Genomic DNA, 14,806 nt, shown 5'->3' with positions numbered 1-14,806 from the left:
TTATAGTTTTTACATTACAGAGGATAGCTGTTTATACCTGCTCTAGTTATCTTGACAGAAATGGCAACCTAAGTACAATAACTGAAAAGAAATCTACGAAATGAACTTGTGTTAACGTATATGATGTGCAAAAGGTATTTTGCTCAGTAGGGAGGTGATTAGGGAAATCAGCTTCTAGAAATAACTTGTTGAATTGTCAGATGACTTGAATTATTAATGTCCACATCATTTAGATGGGATTTCATATTTCAAAATATGAAATATGTCTGTCAAAATGCTATGGGAAGCCACAATTGTTCTATGGCAGTTCTGCTGCTTTATTTAGTTAGTGTGAAATACAGCATTTAAATGAGAATTTTAATGAGGTAGTATTCTAGGAATTTGCAGTTGTGAGAGATAATGGTAGAACATGTGAAATAATTTTCATAAAGTACAACCCTTTGTCTCATGGTGACCCTTGATTCTTAGTATTACTTTTTAAGATAAAAGTTGGACATGCACACACATACATAAAAGCTAACACGTTTTGCTTTAATGACCTGTTACCCTGTCTGCAGCTCCAAGTGTAATATACGACCTCAACAGAAGCCAGTACTTACTAGGTTCTGCGTATTTATTGAATATGTTAATAATGATCTTGTATAAGGAAAATGCACTTTACAGGTACTCCAAGTTAATTTGTATAGATAATCCCATATAAGAGATAATGCTTCTTTTTTTTTTTTTTTTTTTTGCCAGTCCTGGGGCTTGGACTCGGCCTGAGCACTGTCCCTGGCCTCTTTTTGCTCAAGGCTAGCACTCTACCACTTGAGCCACAGCGCCACTTCTGGCCATTTTCTGTATATGTGGTGCTGGGGAATCGAACCCAGGGCTTCATGTATATGAGGCAAGCACTCTTGACACTAGGCCATATCCCCAGCCTGAGATAATGCATTTCTAAGTCACTTAAAGTATCCTTTAACCTATCTTGAGAATGATATGTTGAATTTGACTACCAGTGCACAGATAGAATTTTCTAGAATTCATCTGTCTGCATTTCCTTATTACATTAAGACAGAAATTCTTTTTTTTTTTTTTTTTTTTTTTTTTTTTTTTTGCCAGTCCTGGGCCTTGGACTCGGCCTGAGCACTGTCCCTGGCTTCTTCTCGCTCAAGGCTAGCACTCTGCCGCTTGAGCCACAGCACCGCTTCTGGCGGTTTTCTGTATATGTGGTGCTGGGGAATCGAACCTAGGGCCTCGTGTATCCGAGGCAGGCACTCTTGCCACTAGGCCATATCCCCAGCCCCTAGACAGAAATTCTTTTGCTTATAGTATGTATTAATCATCTGCAAAGCACAGTGATTTAAGCTTATTTCATATGTTCAAGAATTGAAAATGACTTTGAACTTAGAACTTCATGTTTGCCAGGCAGGTACTCACCACAGAACCTGCCTCTAGCCCATTTTTATGCTGGTTATTTCTGAGACTTAAGGGCTCTCTTTCTGTCCTGATATGTGCCTGGATTGTGATCTCCCTATTTTAAGCTTCCTGTTGTAGCTGGGATAAGAGATGTGTCAAACCATGCCAGCATCATTCTGTTGGGATGGAGTCTCATGGCTTTTTCTGACCAAACTGGCCTGGAAATGTGATCCTCCCAATGTTAGTCTCCTATGTAGTTTACAATGCCAGTCATGTGCTTCCATACCTAGCTATTAGTTGAGAAAGGGGTCTAGTGAATTCTTCTGCCTGGGTTGGTCTGGAAGATCAATCATCCTGTATTCAGCCTCCCATCTGGGTAGGATTACAGGTATAAGCCACCAGGCATCCAGCTTTGTTCACATTTTATGGAAATTTTAAATATAAAAGAATATGGCTGGGCACTGGTGGCTCGCACCTGTGACTGAGATCTGGTTCAAAGGCAGCCCAGACAGAAAAATCCCCAGGAGACTCTTATCTCCAATTAACCACTCAAAAACTGAAGTAATGCTGTGGCTCAGAGTGGTAGAGCAGTAGCCTTGGGCACAGAGGGTCAGGGACAGCATAGTCACTCAAGTATCCATAGTTTACAGCATACTTACAAATTATTGTGAAAGAAGTGATAATGATTTTCTTGTATTTTAATACATATTGCTGAAAGGTAAGTATTACTCTTTTTGTCTTATTTTTGTGTGTGCTGGTTCTGAGGCTTGAACTCCGGACCTAGGTGCTATACTTGAGCTTTTGTGCTCAAAGCTAGTGTTCTACCACTTGAACAGTTCAACTTTCAGCCTTTTGGTGGTCAATTGGAGGTAAGAGTCTCACAGGCTTTTCTGTCCGGGCTGGCTTTGAACTGAGCTCCTCAGATATCAGCCTTCTGAGTAGCTAGGATTACAGGCATGAAACACTGTGCAAAGCTCAGCAATACTCTTAAAAGTAATTAATACTATAATTTATTAGACAGAAAACCATCTGGTCCATCAGTGTTGGGAGGTTTGTTTGATTTGCTAGCTCTGGGGTTTGAACTGTAGCTTTGCAGTTCCTCAGCTTTCTTGCTCCACTTGAGGAACATCTCCAGCAAAGCTTTTTACTTCTTATTTTGAAAGTAGAGCCTTATGGACTTCTCTGTCCAGGATGTCATCAAACTATGATCCTCCAGGGCTCAGCTTCCTTGAGGAGTGAGCCTCCAGTGCCTGACTCGACATTTCTTAAGTGTTTCACGTTTAGTTTGAATTAAAATCCAAACAAGGTCTGTATTGCATTTGCATGATGTTAGTAAATTTTACAGTTCCTTTTTGTTTGTTTTTGTTTTACGTGCAGTATCTTTACGAATGACACGAAGGCAGTGTGTTTCCCTGCAGTCATGTAACTTCGCCTGAAACTAATACCAGTGGAATGGTGACTGTGAAAGATAATCGGAGTACCCCTTTGAGATGCATGTAGGGGGAGTGGCCACCAAGGCCTCACCAGTGGGGTGGGTGTTGCTATTGGGCCATCTCTTTTCCCTGTGATTATTGGTGAGGACAGTAAAGATGAGGTTGAGAATCCCTGAGAAGTTTGGAATAGTCAAACCTCAAAACTCCTGGTTGTGTGAAATAAGATGTATAGGTCTGTCTTGGTGTATCTATTTCTTGGTGGCTGCTTCAGAGACCTTGAGTGGCATAGTTGAAGACAATGGTGAATGTCTGCTTCATCTGGCTACTGTGAGAGCAAGAAGAATGGCCTTGAGTTCTGCTCAGAGAAAGGTCCTCACAGTAACTTGTGATTGTGTACAGGTGGTGTAGAGGTTGCTCCATCACTAATACACTCCTCATTTTCCCATTTAGCTGAACTGCCATTGAAGTAGGCTTAGGCATTTAGAAAACCTGATTGGAAGCATCATTGTGTCTGCAGCTTTATTCCAGCTGAAGTGGGAATGGATCCACCAAAAGCAATTGCTACTCCATACGAAACTGAGATGATGATGCAAGGGCAGGTAGCTGCACTGAGTGCACTTACTTTCATTTGATTTAGGCCTATTGAGTGGGGCAAACGTGTCCTCCAGTACCAAGAGCCCAATAACTTTTGGCTTATTGCTAGTAGCTGTAAAGCTGCAAAACTAATTTTTTCACAGATTGAGTCATATCAGAATGTATGGCCCAGAGAAACTTGGCTTTCAATGTGTTTGGTTGGGTTTTGGCGCTCTGCTTGAAATGATGTGGTATCACAGCACTCAGAAACCACAAATTGTGGACCTAGGTAGCTATAGCCACTGCCATTCCTCACCCTCCCCCCACCCCTTGTTGCTGTCTCCTCCCCCTCCAGCAGGCTCCTAAGCCACTACAGCTCAGCCCTGCATCCTCACTACCCCAGGCAACCCTTTGATCTTTACCAAAAGGGGCAAAATAAGCAGGGACTTGAGGCCCAGAAGTTCTTCCCCCTCAGGCTAGAGAGCCAGAGGAAAGGGTCAAAAGTGACTTTACTATAACTGCCTGCTGAAGCTCAACAGGTAGATTCCAAGTTTCCAGTCTCAAGGCTCTGTGACCTCTTTGCTAACTTGAAGATCAGGGAACCCCTTGCTAGAGCAATCCCAGTGCACAAGTATCACTGACATTCTCATAACGTGCTAACAAGATTTAACCCAAGTGGCTCCTTGTTGCCCCACCTCTTAACTGGTTGACCAGTCCACCACTTGGATGAGAGTCCGTGCTGCTAGATCTGGTAGTTGCTATGTCCTGGGTTCTGTTAGACTATAGGGATGAACTCATGCTATTAATGTGGGTACTTGTGGTTTCTTAAGACAGAGCTCCTGTGTGTTTAACTATTAAAAGAATGCCTTGGGCTGGGAATATGGCCTAGTGGTAGAGTGCTTGCCTTGTATACATGAAGCCCTGGGTTTGATTCCTCAGCACCACATATATATAGAAAACATTCAAGGCCCAGGACTGGCAAAAAAAAAATGCCTTTAAGCTGGGTGCCTGTGGCTCACTCCTATAATCCTAGCTACTCAGGGGGCTGAGATTTGAGGATTGTGGTTTGAAGCCAGCCCAGGCAGGAAACTGTAAGACTTTCATCTCCAATAACTACTCAAAGCCGGAAGTGGCACTGTGGCTCAAAGAGTAGAATCCTAGCCTTGAGCACAGAGAGGCTCAGGGACAGAGCCCAGGCCCTGAATTCCCCCCCCCCCCCCCCGCCCCACAAAAAAAAATGCCTTCACCCTCTTTTTGTTTAATGTTTTTCAGAAGGATGGGCACAACTAGTAGTTGATCTCTTATTGGGTACCTCTATCTGCACAGTTGTTGAAAACACCATAATCTCTGCTTGGAAAAAAATATGGTATAGGGCTGGGAATGTGGCTTAGCGGTAGAGTGCTTGCCTTATTATACATGAAGCCCTGGGTTCCATTCCTCAGTACCACATATACAGAAAACGGCCAGAAGTGGTGCTGTGGCTCAAGTGGCAGAGTGCTAGCCTTGGCAACACACACACAAGCAAGTCTTTAAGTGTCCTCAGCTGGGGTGAACTGTTTCATCTGAGGGAAACTTGCTTCCAGCCCCTCACCCCATAGGAAAGTGCTGTCTTCTCCACTCCTTCCATCAAATAATGTTTCATTTCTTCTCATGACATGCAGCAAGATTTCTGGGAAATTGGGGTCATTTAAAATGGTTCTATGCTCAGTCACTTACACAATGTTAGTATTAACCCTTGGAGAACAGGATAGAAAACCTATTAGGCCTAGACCTGATTTTGGCAAATCACATAGTGTGGCTTATATGCATTTGTTTTTTTTAAAGGATCATGAATTTCATTAAAATTGTTTCTATTTTTGCTTTGCTTGCTTCCCTTTCATTCCCATTTGCCTTCCCCTCCCTTCCTTTCCTTTCGCTTTCTTTCCTTCTTTTTTTTTTTCTATTCTCTTTTCTTTTGTTTGTTTCTGAGGTAGGGTTTCCCTGGTAGCATGGACTCAAACTCAGTCATTCCTTTTTCCCTGTCCTCCCCTTTCTTTCCTTTGCTTATTCCTTCTTTGTTTTTTTGTTGTTGTTTTTCTGTCTCTGTCTCCCTTTCTCTCACTTTAGATAGTGTTTCCCTTTGTAGCTTAGGATGGACTCCACCTCACAAGCTTGTGACATGGAGTTCTATGTCTGCAGTCTCAAGTGACAACTCCATGACATCATCACAGAAAACACGGATGAGACTGGTTAGGTGAGAATTTTATTTGAATTTTATTTAGCAAGGAAGGAAAACAATGCACATCTCTAATACACTGTAGGTGTGGACACATGAAAAATGGATACCAAATATGAGGCATATTCATGAGGCTCACTTTCTTCCAAATAAGCACATGGTCAGCACCTAGTACTACCTAAATCATCTTTCTGTTGTAAAATTTGGATTCTATCACATAATCAAGAAGATAGTGAATTTGATGTGAACTTAGTATAATTAAATGGTTTCTATGACATGTGAGTGTTTGTTACTTATGACTTTTATTGCTACTCTTTTTAAATGTCAAGCACTAAGTTTTAGGTACATAATTCTCCTAGACCAAGGCTAGAAAAACTATCATATATTCTACTTAATTTGGAAAAAGAAATTGTGCTTTCTACATTGGTTAATTTTGCAGTCTTAACAACTCTCCTCTAATTGTAGCTATGTTTTAGAGGGAAAAAAAACGGGATTTCCATACACCAAGTCTCCTCAGTTGATAAGTTTACATAGGGAGTATATGTGAACCTGCCCAGTTAGAAGATGCTTGTTCCCTGGACAGCAAACCCCTCTGAATCATCTCTCCTCCCCTCCCCGTCGAACAAATGGACTGGCAGTCTGAGAACAAGGCCACATCTGATGCTGACGTCCCTGATGAACAGATTCTGTTAAGACCTTGAAACTCCATCAAAGTAACATTGTTCACCCACCCCACCTCCATCTCACACTGCTTTCATCTGCCCTCCCATCCAATTTCCCCTGACTTCACTCTTTCTGCCTAATATTTAAAGAGACATTAGTTGTAAGGAGGTCACCCTTCCCAGGCTCCCAAATAAAACCTGTTGGTCTTTTGAAAAAATAAAAGATGATGGTTAGAGCAGAAAAGGCTGTTATTAGTGGATATTCTCTTAGTAAGAGAATAATTTGTTCAAGGATGAGCTTTACCAGATGTTTTTCTTATTATTTACCCAGAATGTGCTCTAGGAAAATTATTAGTGTAAAGTTAAAGCATGCTTCGTTGCTATAGCCTAAGTGGTGGTGGTGGTGGTATGGGGGCAGGAGAGTTGAGAGACTTCAAGTTACCAAGTAAAACAATGTTTATTCTTGGATCTGGCCCTTAGCCATGGAATTTTTCCATGACCTGGATTTTAACTTGCTTTTTTTTTTCAATGTCTGTAATTTATGTACTCAATGTATCTAATTTAGCTTGAGTCACTCCTGCCTCATCCTCTAGTACTGTGATTACGGGCTACAAACTTGTACTTGTACCATCACCCCCTCTGCCCCAAAACGTATTTTTCTACAGAAAGTGTTGCATTTTTTTACACTTCTGACTTATGAAAGCTGTCTGCCTTTTCCAACATTAAAGTGTTAAGAAATGACACAATTACTGGAAGAAGTGGTTCTTGTTCTAGCTTGCACATGAGAATCACATGGTATTTTAAATAGTGTTGTCCAGAACAGCCTGAGGTTTGAAAATGTCTGAAATGTTTCTAATGAAAAGCAAAGAGAACAGGAAGTTGGTGCCAATAACTCAGTACTTAACAGGACTTTATTTAAATTAATTATACAACTGGAGATGCCTTCTGGATTCTAAACAGAAGTGTGATACTAGTTTACTAAATTACAGTTCAAGGGAGGGAATTGTACTGTGACAAAATGGAAGAACAGGGGCTTTTTGTCATTAGTGGCTGCCAAAATTACCCAGTGAAAGGTTGTAGGGTGATGAGATATTCATATATTGACAAAGCCCCCCACAATTGATTTACCCACTAAAAAGGGAAAAACGCCTTTCCAGCTAGAGGTTTGTTAATCACTGTGATTAAGCAGCATCACTAACAGCTTCGAGGCCTCCGTATCTCTAAAATGGGAGAGAGATCAAAAACAGAGTTTGTGCTAACATTGGTTTTTATCACAAAAAGAACTTTGTAGATGTTGAGCCTTCGCTGCTATTTTATTTCTCTGTATGTCATAGAAGCTAAAGAGAGGGAGGTCTAAACTGATGTCATCTAATAGAGCTGTTGATAAACTCAGCCAGGATGGTTTAAAAGAAGGAACAGAAGGAACCACTTTGAAGTTTTTGACACTCTACATGAAGTACTTTATATTTAGATACAAGCACTTAAATGATTTGAAACTTGAATAATTCAATAATTTTGTAACAAAAAAGCGATCTGATTTTGAACAACCTTAATGTGAGTCATATCTCTTGATTTTTAAATGTAATTCAGATTTAGAGATGATGCAAAGTTTACAGTTGTAAAATGCATTATTAAATTGTTTTACTGTTAATGATAGGTCATTGAAGTTATTTCCTGTGAATTTAGCACTGTTTCCTTAGCTTGTGAATCAAATGTCTCTAAGGCAACAATTTTCCCAAGTCTTTCTGGAGGACAGTGACCCAAAGGAAAGCCTTTCTACAGAAGCATGCCTTAATTAGTATATGACTCTAAAGTCCGATAGGAAAGAAACCTATTTACTTGTGTCTTACCCAGTATACCTCAAAATATCCAATCAAAGAACCCTTTTATTTCCTTGTTACAATTCCTAGAAAAATTTTGAGGGAATACTGCTTTAAGGAAAACAGTTGGCCTCAAACAATTGTGGTGTTTGAACATGAAGGACATATAATCTTCTGCTCTTACTCAGCCATCTTTATTATTTTTCTCCCCCTCCTCCTTCCTCCTCCTCCTCTTCTTTTCTTCTCCTCCTTTTTATTTTTTGTGCCAGTCCTGGGGCTTGAACTCAGGTTCTGGGCACTGTCCCTGAGCTTCTTTGGCTTAAGGCAAGCATTCTATCACTTGGGCCACAGTTCCACTTTTGGCTTTGTTAGATTATTGGAAACGAGTCTCACAGACTATCCTGCCTGGGATGGCCTCAAATCATGATTCTTAGAAATCTCAGCCTCTTGAGTAGCAAGGATTGTGGGTGTGAGCCACCAATGCCCAGCACATCTTTTTCTTTTTTAGGAGTTAAGACAATGGCAGTTCCAGCACTTGTTTGTAAAAAAGCTAATCACAAAGTAGCTGCCAACTGCCAACAGATTTCCTTCAGCAGATTTGTATTAATATCATTGTGGTCTACTTTAACTAGTTTTGATTATAAAGATATCAAGAATAATGGCTCACCCTTCTGCACAGAATTTTGCCTTGATAGAAATAACAAAAGATAAACCACATAATATGTTAATTCGGTTGCTACTTGTCTGACTTTCAGTTATATTTTTTCCTCAGTTCCTCAAAATAAGGGAACTGGGTGCCAGTGGCTCATGCCTATAATCCTAGCTACTCAGGAAGGAGATCAGATGATCAGGGTTCAAAGCCAGCTCAGGCAGTAAGGTCTATGAGACTCATCTCCAATTAACCACAAAAGTCACAAGTAGGGCTGGGAACATGGCCTAGTGACAAGAGTGCTTGCCTCCTACACATGAAGCTCTTGGTTCAATTCCCCAGCACCATATATACGGAAAACGGCCAGCAGGGGTGCTGTGGTTCAGGTGGCAGAGTGCTAGCCTTGAGCAAAAAGAAGCCAGGGACAGTGCTCAGACCCTGAGTCCAAGCCCCAGGACTGGCAAAAAAAAAAAAAAAAAAAAAGTGCTTTACGGGCTGGGCATGTGGCTTAGTGGTAGAGTGCTTGCCTAGCATTCACGAAGTCCTGGGTTAGACTCCTCAGCACCACATAAACAGAAAAAGTTGCAAGTGCCGCTGTGGCTCAAGTGGCAGAGTGCTAGCCTTGAACAAAAAGAAGCCAGGGACAGTGCTCAGGCCCCGAGTCCAAGCCCCAGGACTGGCAAAAAAAAAAGTCACAAGTAGACCTATGGATTGAGTGGTAGGGCACTAGTCTTCAGGGACACCTCCTAGGCCCTGTGTTCAAGCCTCTAACTGGGAAAATATAAGTTAGGGATCACTGAACACTAAGAGTCATATAATATGCCTTTTCTACCATTGACTGAACAAATAAGCATATTCTGGCTAGGCACTGTTAGGATGAAAAAGCAGAAAGAAATGCTCCCTCTGGCATCTGTAATGATATTTCACATTAGTGTTATAGTTAGGTTAAAGGAAGCTTTGAGTTTATTTAGCATGTAATCTGTGGGACATGATTATGGTGCTGGAAGATGCAGGAGTCCTTTCATCTACCATGCCTCATGTGACTTCAGTTTTGTGAATGGCACCACGGACTGAACTCAGGTATCAAAGACAGTTTATTAATACCCATGCCTGAGTTAAAATATATTGTCATATAAAATTTCACTTGGGATTGGGAATGTGGCTTAGTGGCAGAGTGCTTGCCTTGTATGCATGAAGCCCGGGGGTTGATTCAATTGATAGTAGTGCTGTGGCTCAAGAAGTAGAATGTTATCCTTGAGCACAGGCTCAGAGACAGTGCCCAGGCCTGGCAAAAAATTCACTTAAAACAGTTTTATTTTAGTAGCTCAGTTTTATTACATTCTACATGTCTTTTAACATATTTATATTTCTGTCCCACCATAGATGGCATATGTATTTACTCTTATAGATGGCCTTTTTATTTGATATTTGCTGCTACTTGGCCTGAAGAAAGTCAGAAGTTTAAATAAAATGTGCTTGGTGGAAACATGGAGCAGCATTTCTTTTCCAGCAGAACTTTACTTTGATTCAGACTTCAGTATCAAGTTGTTTTCTTCTTTCTCAAATCCCGAACAGACGAGAGATCTTCCCTTTGGGTATCGAGCACAACACTTACGTAGTTCTTGGATGACAGCCTGACACTTCAATTCATTATAGTTGTTGGCTGGAAAAATAGGGACATTCTAGTCATGACCTCACAGAAGTAAGAAGACTCAAGGAGGTATAGATCAGCATTTCTCACCTTTTCACCTCCAGTAGCTATGTAACTGGAAGAGAAGAGATATACTCAAGTCTACTGAACTCTTTCTCATTTAGAGCCCTATCAAGAAGCCAGTTAAGAAGAAAAGTATGTTGGAAGCTATGTTAAAATGTATGTTCCTTTTCCTTTAAGGTAGCGTGTCCTTTTCTAGGGCTTGGTGATTTGAAGGATGAAAAAAAAGACACAGAGCTCCATTATTCATGTACAGTTTAAGCTGGTTGCTGAACCTTTCCTGTCAAGTCTTTCCATCAGGATATGGAAAGCTGCACTTGAGGGTAAAATTTAGCCTTTTTTTCTACAGGGGGATGTCAAAATGGCTTTTAGGTTTGGAAGGGGTTATAAACACACACGGGAAGAAACCTGAGACTTTTATCACTAATTAACCAGCAAAAAGCAGGAAATAGAGGCTCAACTGGTACATCTCAGAGCCTTGAGTGAAAAAGCCAAGCAAGAGTGAGAGACCCTGAGTACAAGCACAAACAACATTAGAAACATTAGAAAACACTGCAATTCCATTTTACCCCAGTCAGCAATATATGGCTGGTAAAAGAGTAAGTGGTCTCTTATAGTTCACACAGTCAAGAAATATTTTAAAACATTTTACATACTACCTTGTAAACATTTCTGTATTTCACAGGCTTGTTTCTGGCATGGATCCTTTGGCAGCATATTCAGAAAACTAAAAGAAGAAAAATAATTTTAATTTTGCTTCTCTTTTTCCTTAGCCATAAATACTTTAAAACTTCTGTACATGTAATTTTCTTCTGGGACAAGTAGTATGCCCTTATAATTGCTAGAAAGTATTTACACTAAAAGTACTCTTCTCATTCATAGGATGTGTTAACTCTATTTTTATAATATTTATTGATTTTGGAAAATGTAAATGGCTTTACATAAAAAATCCAAGCTCATTTTGAATATCATATATCAATGTTCCATTGACACTGGAGTTTGGCAGTCCTGGCCCACTGCTCAGCTCTGTGATTCACAGAAGATATTCTTGACTCGGTTTTTTTTTTTCATTTCTTTTGTGGATGGAAATCATACCTACCTCAAAGCAATTATGGAAGGACTAAATGTGACAAAGTACATAAAACAGACAGGATAGTGCCTGGAACATATGTAGCCTATTATTCCCGAGTATCACTTTTTTCTTTCTCATTTTTTGTTAAGAATGATGCTGCTATGCTGTCCAGGCTGTCCTTGAATTCCTGGGATGAAGTGATCTTCCTATCTCTGCCTCCCTAGTAGAAGTGATTATAGATGTTACTACTTCTTCTGGCCCAAGACTCGTTTTAAAAAGTAAAAACTCAGTGTATATAAAATATTTGACTACTTTAACTCAGGAAATTCCTTACAGGCAGTACATGCTTCCCTAAAAATCAGCAATGTTTGGTGCTATCAATTCCTGAGCAAATTCCTGAGTTTCCATTAAGTAACTAACATGATTTCTTTGAGAGCCCTTAAGAAAACTATCTTATTTTAAATCTCTGTAACAAAAGAACTGAAAAGCTCCTAGTCCTGATCAGTACCTTTTTTTTCACAATTTGAAAACACAATTTCAGAAAGAAGAAAAGCCTAGAAGCCTTTGTAGCTAATCAATGCAAATTACCTCCCCCTTCCAAAATCTAAATTAGGTAGTACTAGGGTGGGAAATACTAGAACAAAACTTAGGATATTTACAGGATAGGAGAAGGAAAGTCAGGTGAATTTGTTGAAGAGCATAAAAGTGACAAGTGGATGTTGATGCTGCTAGGAGCTGCTCTTTTCCCTCTAAATCAGTACCAAGTCCTTGGTGATCAGGGCATCTGTTCAGTAGCACAAGCTGATTTTGTGGGATTCATGAGATCCTAGTTCCAGCCGAAGATGTCCATTAAAGGTTCTATGGCAATTTCCAAAGAAGTCAATTTCAAGTTACGTATAATCACTACGCACTTTGATTCACTTTCTGCCTGAGTTACCCTCTCTCTGCAGTGTCATTTGCAGTGTTCTTCATGACCCTTCCTAAACTTCTGTGTCCTTGAGCAGTTTTTCAACCCACTCCCTCCCCCAGGCCCAAGGGTGGGTGCACTGCAGTGGTGGATGAAGTGATTGCCATATAATGAACTGAACAGAGGAGCATATCTTCCTAGAATCCCAGCACCTGGAAAAAAAAATCATTAAAATCACCATAACTGAATAGAGTGAAAATGAAGAAGGAGAAGGAGGAGAAATAGAAATACTCACCAGGTTAATCATCAGGCAAAAGCTTAAGCAACAGTTCCTGTACTCCCCTGACCTGTCAGAAAAAGAAAAATTTTATAGAGTAATCTGTTATAAGAGTCCCAATACAATGGAAAATGATTAATTAGCATGTGTACCATTAAATGATGCTGTATTTGCCACAAGCGAGAGTTGTTATCCATGTAGCGTTCCTCTGGGTAGAGTTGCCACATGAGAGGTAGTTGGGAAGTAAGAAGATGACTTGGCCTAGCTGGGTCACCTAAAGGAACCTGAACTTGCTGGACTCGCGCCCTTAGGAAACTCGTCTCCTAATGGGAATGATCAGAAACAAAGCCATAGACTTCAAGATATTGAGACTAGATAGAAATCAAGTTATTTGAAAGCAAAATCAAATAAGCAAAATGAAAAGTTACCTCTTCCACGACAGCCACCCATGTGCGCTGGTATTCGTCTCGGTAGATACCCTCTTGGTGAACCCAGAGGTGATCGGGTGGAGCCCCCACATCCTCTCTTGCCATTCTGGGCTTTGGGTTCCAATTCTATCCCTGCTTTTCTCCACCTAAGCCTGCAGCACCCGTGCACAGGACACAGGTGTGACTTTTGGGTTGGAATAAACTTACCAATGAACAAGGTGACCAGTGATTAGCAACCACCAATCAGAACCAAACCTCATATGTCTGTTTGTACAGCTTAAATAGAACTAGTACCTTCTGAAGCTTTCTGAAAGACTGAAAGTGACACTGAAGTGACACTTGGGCAAAGCCTTAGGTACTGTAAACGTCTGACCCACCTTCTCTGTGGGTTCTATGTTAATGTAGGAAAAGCACAACAGGAGGCTGGGCCCTGATCTCATTCTCTGCATTCACAAAGTAGTGCCTGGCAAAATGTGCTTAGTAACAGGTAAAATGCGCACTAGGGTGCCTAAGGACAAATGTGGTTTTGGCAGAAAGGCAATAAAATAAGAACCTGCATACCATACTCTCTAGGTAAAACCACTTTTAAGCAGCTTCCATTTAAAAAACTGGTAAGAGGGCTGGGAATGTGGCTTAGTGCTTGCCTAGCATGCACAAAGCCCTGGGTTCAATTCCTCAGCACCACATAAAGAGAAGAGGTGGGAAGTGGCCCTGTGGCTCAGGAGGTACATTGCTAGCCTTAAAAGAAGCTAGGTACAGTGCTCAAGCCCTGAGTCCCAGCCCCAGGACTGGCAAAACAAAACAAAACCAAAATGGTAAGATTCTCAATGATGTGTATGATGCTTCTTTCATCTCAACATGCTACAGGAGCTTATTTTTTCCAGAGGCATAAGTTTAAGGTTTTATCCCCCATGCTAGAAGTCCACAGAAACTCTTTTGTACTTTGAAAAGTATAAACGAAGCACACTTCCAGGAGTGGACCGTAAGGCCAACTCTAGCCCTAGATCTCATGTGAGGACCTGGTAAGGATTTTACGTGCATTATTTTGGGTGTATCAGTACTGGGAATTTAATTCAGGGCCTTGCCCATTTTTGCTCAAGGCTGTTGCTCTACCACTTGAGCTATGTCTCCCCTTTCATGTGCTTTTTTTTAATGACTCAATTTCACAGTGTCATAGTGCAGTTTGTACATTTACCTCTCACATAGCAGAGATAGGACATTAAGGCATCTGTCCCATGACACAAAGGCCTCCTATTCCCATTAAGTGGCCATTATGTGGGAAATAAAATGCAGCACAGCTTGGGAGGTGGTTAGCACATTCAAAGTGAAAGTGTCCAAAACAAACCAGATGCTACAACATATAATACATTAGATGAAAAATATAAATAATGTATCAATGTACAGTAATCATTCTTTTTCAAGTATAACATTCTGAATCTGGCTTTTTAAAAAGTTTGATTTCCCTAAAAGGAAAGTACAAAAGCACTTTTATGGACTTATCAAATGGTTTTGTCGTTGTAAATAATTTTTAGAACATCATAGTTGCTTTACCCATTATAAACTGAGTGGATCTGCCTCTGAGCCTGCATACATTTCTACTTTCACATGGATATCTCTATTATTTCAAATTCATCTAAAATAAAATCTTTTCTCCTTAACCA

General features: G+C 40.5%; 2 protein-coding genes across 3 annotated transcripts; both read right to left on the bottom strand.

Moving 5' to 3' along the window:
- Positions 1-10,046: 10,046 nt before the first annotated feature.
- Cmc4 (C-X9-C motif containing 4) lies at positions 10,047-11,182 on the bottom strand. The gene is made up of 2 exons (XM_048336304.1): positions 11,121-11,182; positions 10,047-10,413 (listed from the first exon to the last, which is right to left on the bottom strand). Exons 1-2 carry the CDS (start codon positions 11,176-11,178, stop codon positions 10,268-10,270), a joined length of 204 nt encoding a protein of 67 aa, XP_048192261.1. The 5' UTR covers positions 11,179-11,182; the 3' UTR covers positions 10,047-10,267.
- On the bottom strand, positions 11,121-13,288 carry Mtcp1 (mature T cell proliferation 1). Of its 2 annotated transcripts, none has more exons than XM_048336303.1 (4): positions 13,146-13,288; positions 12,870-13,040; positions 12,736-12,787; positions 11,121-11,188 (listed from the first exon to the last, which is right to left on the bottom strand). In XM_048336303.1, the coding sequence occupies exons 1-3, from the start codon at positions 13,248-13,250 to the stop codon at positions 12,740-12,742; spliced, it is 324 nt and encodes a 107-aa protein (XP_048192260.1). In that variant the 5' UTR covers positions 13,251-13,288; the 3' UTR covers positions 11,121-11,188; positions 12,736-12,739. The 2 variants fall into 2 exon arrangements, with proteins under 2 accessions (XP_048192260.1, XP_048192259.1); XM_048336302.1 differs by lacking the exon at positions 11,121-11,188 and adding an exon at positions 12,512-12,652.
- Positions 13,289-14,806: the final 1,518 nt, after the last annotated feature.

Source organism: Perognathus longimembris, chromosome 28 (genome assembly GCF_023159225.1).
Source record: "Perognathus longimembris pacificus isolate PPM17 chromosome 28, ASM2315922v1, whole genome shotgun sequence".
In the NCBI taxonomy this organism is placed as follows: Eukaryota; Metazoa; Chordata; class Mammalia; order Rodentia; family Heteromyidae; genus Perognathus; species Perognathus longimembris.
The sequence above is the reverse complement of the archived record's forward strand: the minus strand, read 5'-3'. Positions and strand labels throughout refer to the sequence as shown.

Coding starts and splice junctions, on each gene's coding strand:
- Cmc4 (XM_048336304.1), bottom strand. CDS start 11,178: ATGCTGCCAAAGGATCCATGCCAGAAACAAGCCTGTGAAATACAGAAA. Junction 10,414..11,120: donor AATACAGAAATGTTTACAAG/GTAGTATGTAAA, acceptor CTATTTTTCCAG/CCAACAACTATAATGAATTG.
- Mtcp1 (XM_048336303.1), bottom strand. CDS start 13,250: ATGGCAAGAGAGGATGTGGGGGCTCCACCCGATCACCTCTGGGTTCAC. Junction 13,041..13,145: donor GGGTGGCTGTCGTGGAAGAG/GTAACTTTTCAT, acceptor CATTCCCATTAG/GAGACGAGTTTCCTAAGGGC. Junction 12,788..12,869: donor AAATACAGCATCATTTAATG/GTACACATGCTA, acceptor TTTTTCTGACAG/GTCAGGGGAGTACAGGAACT.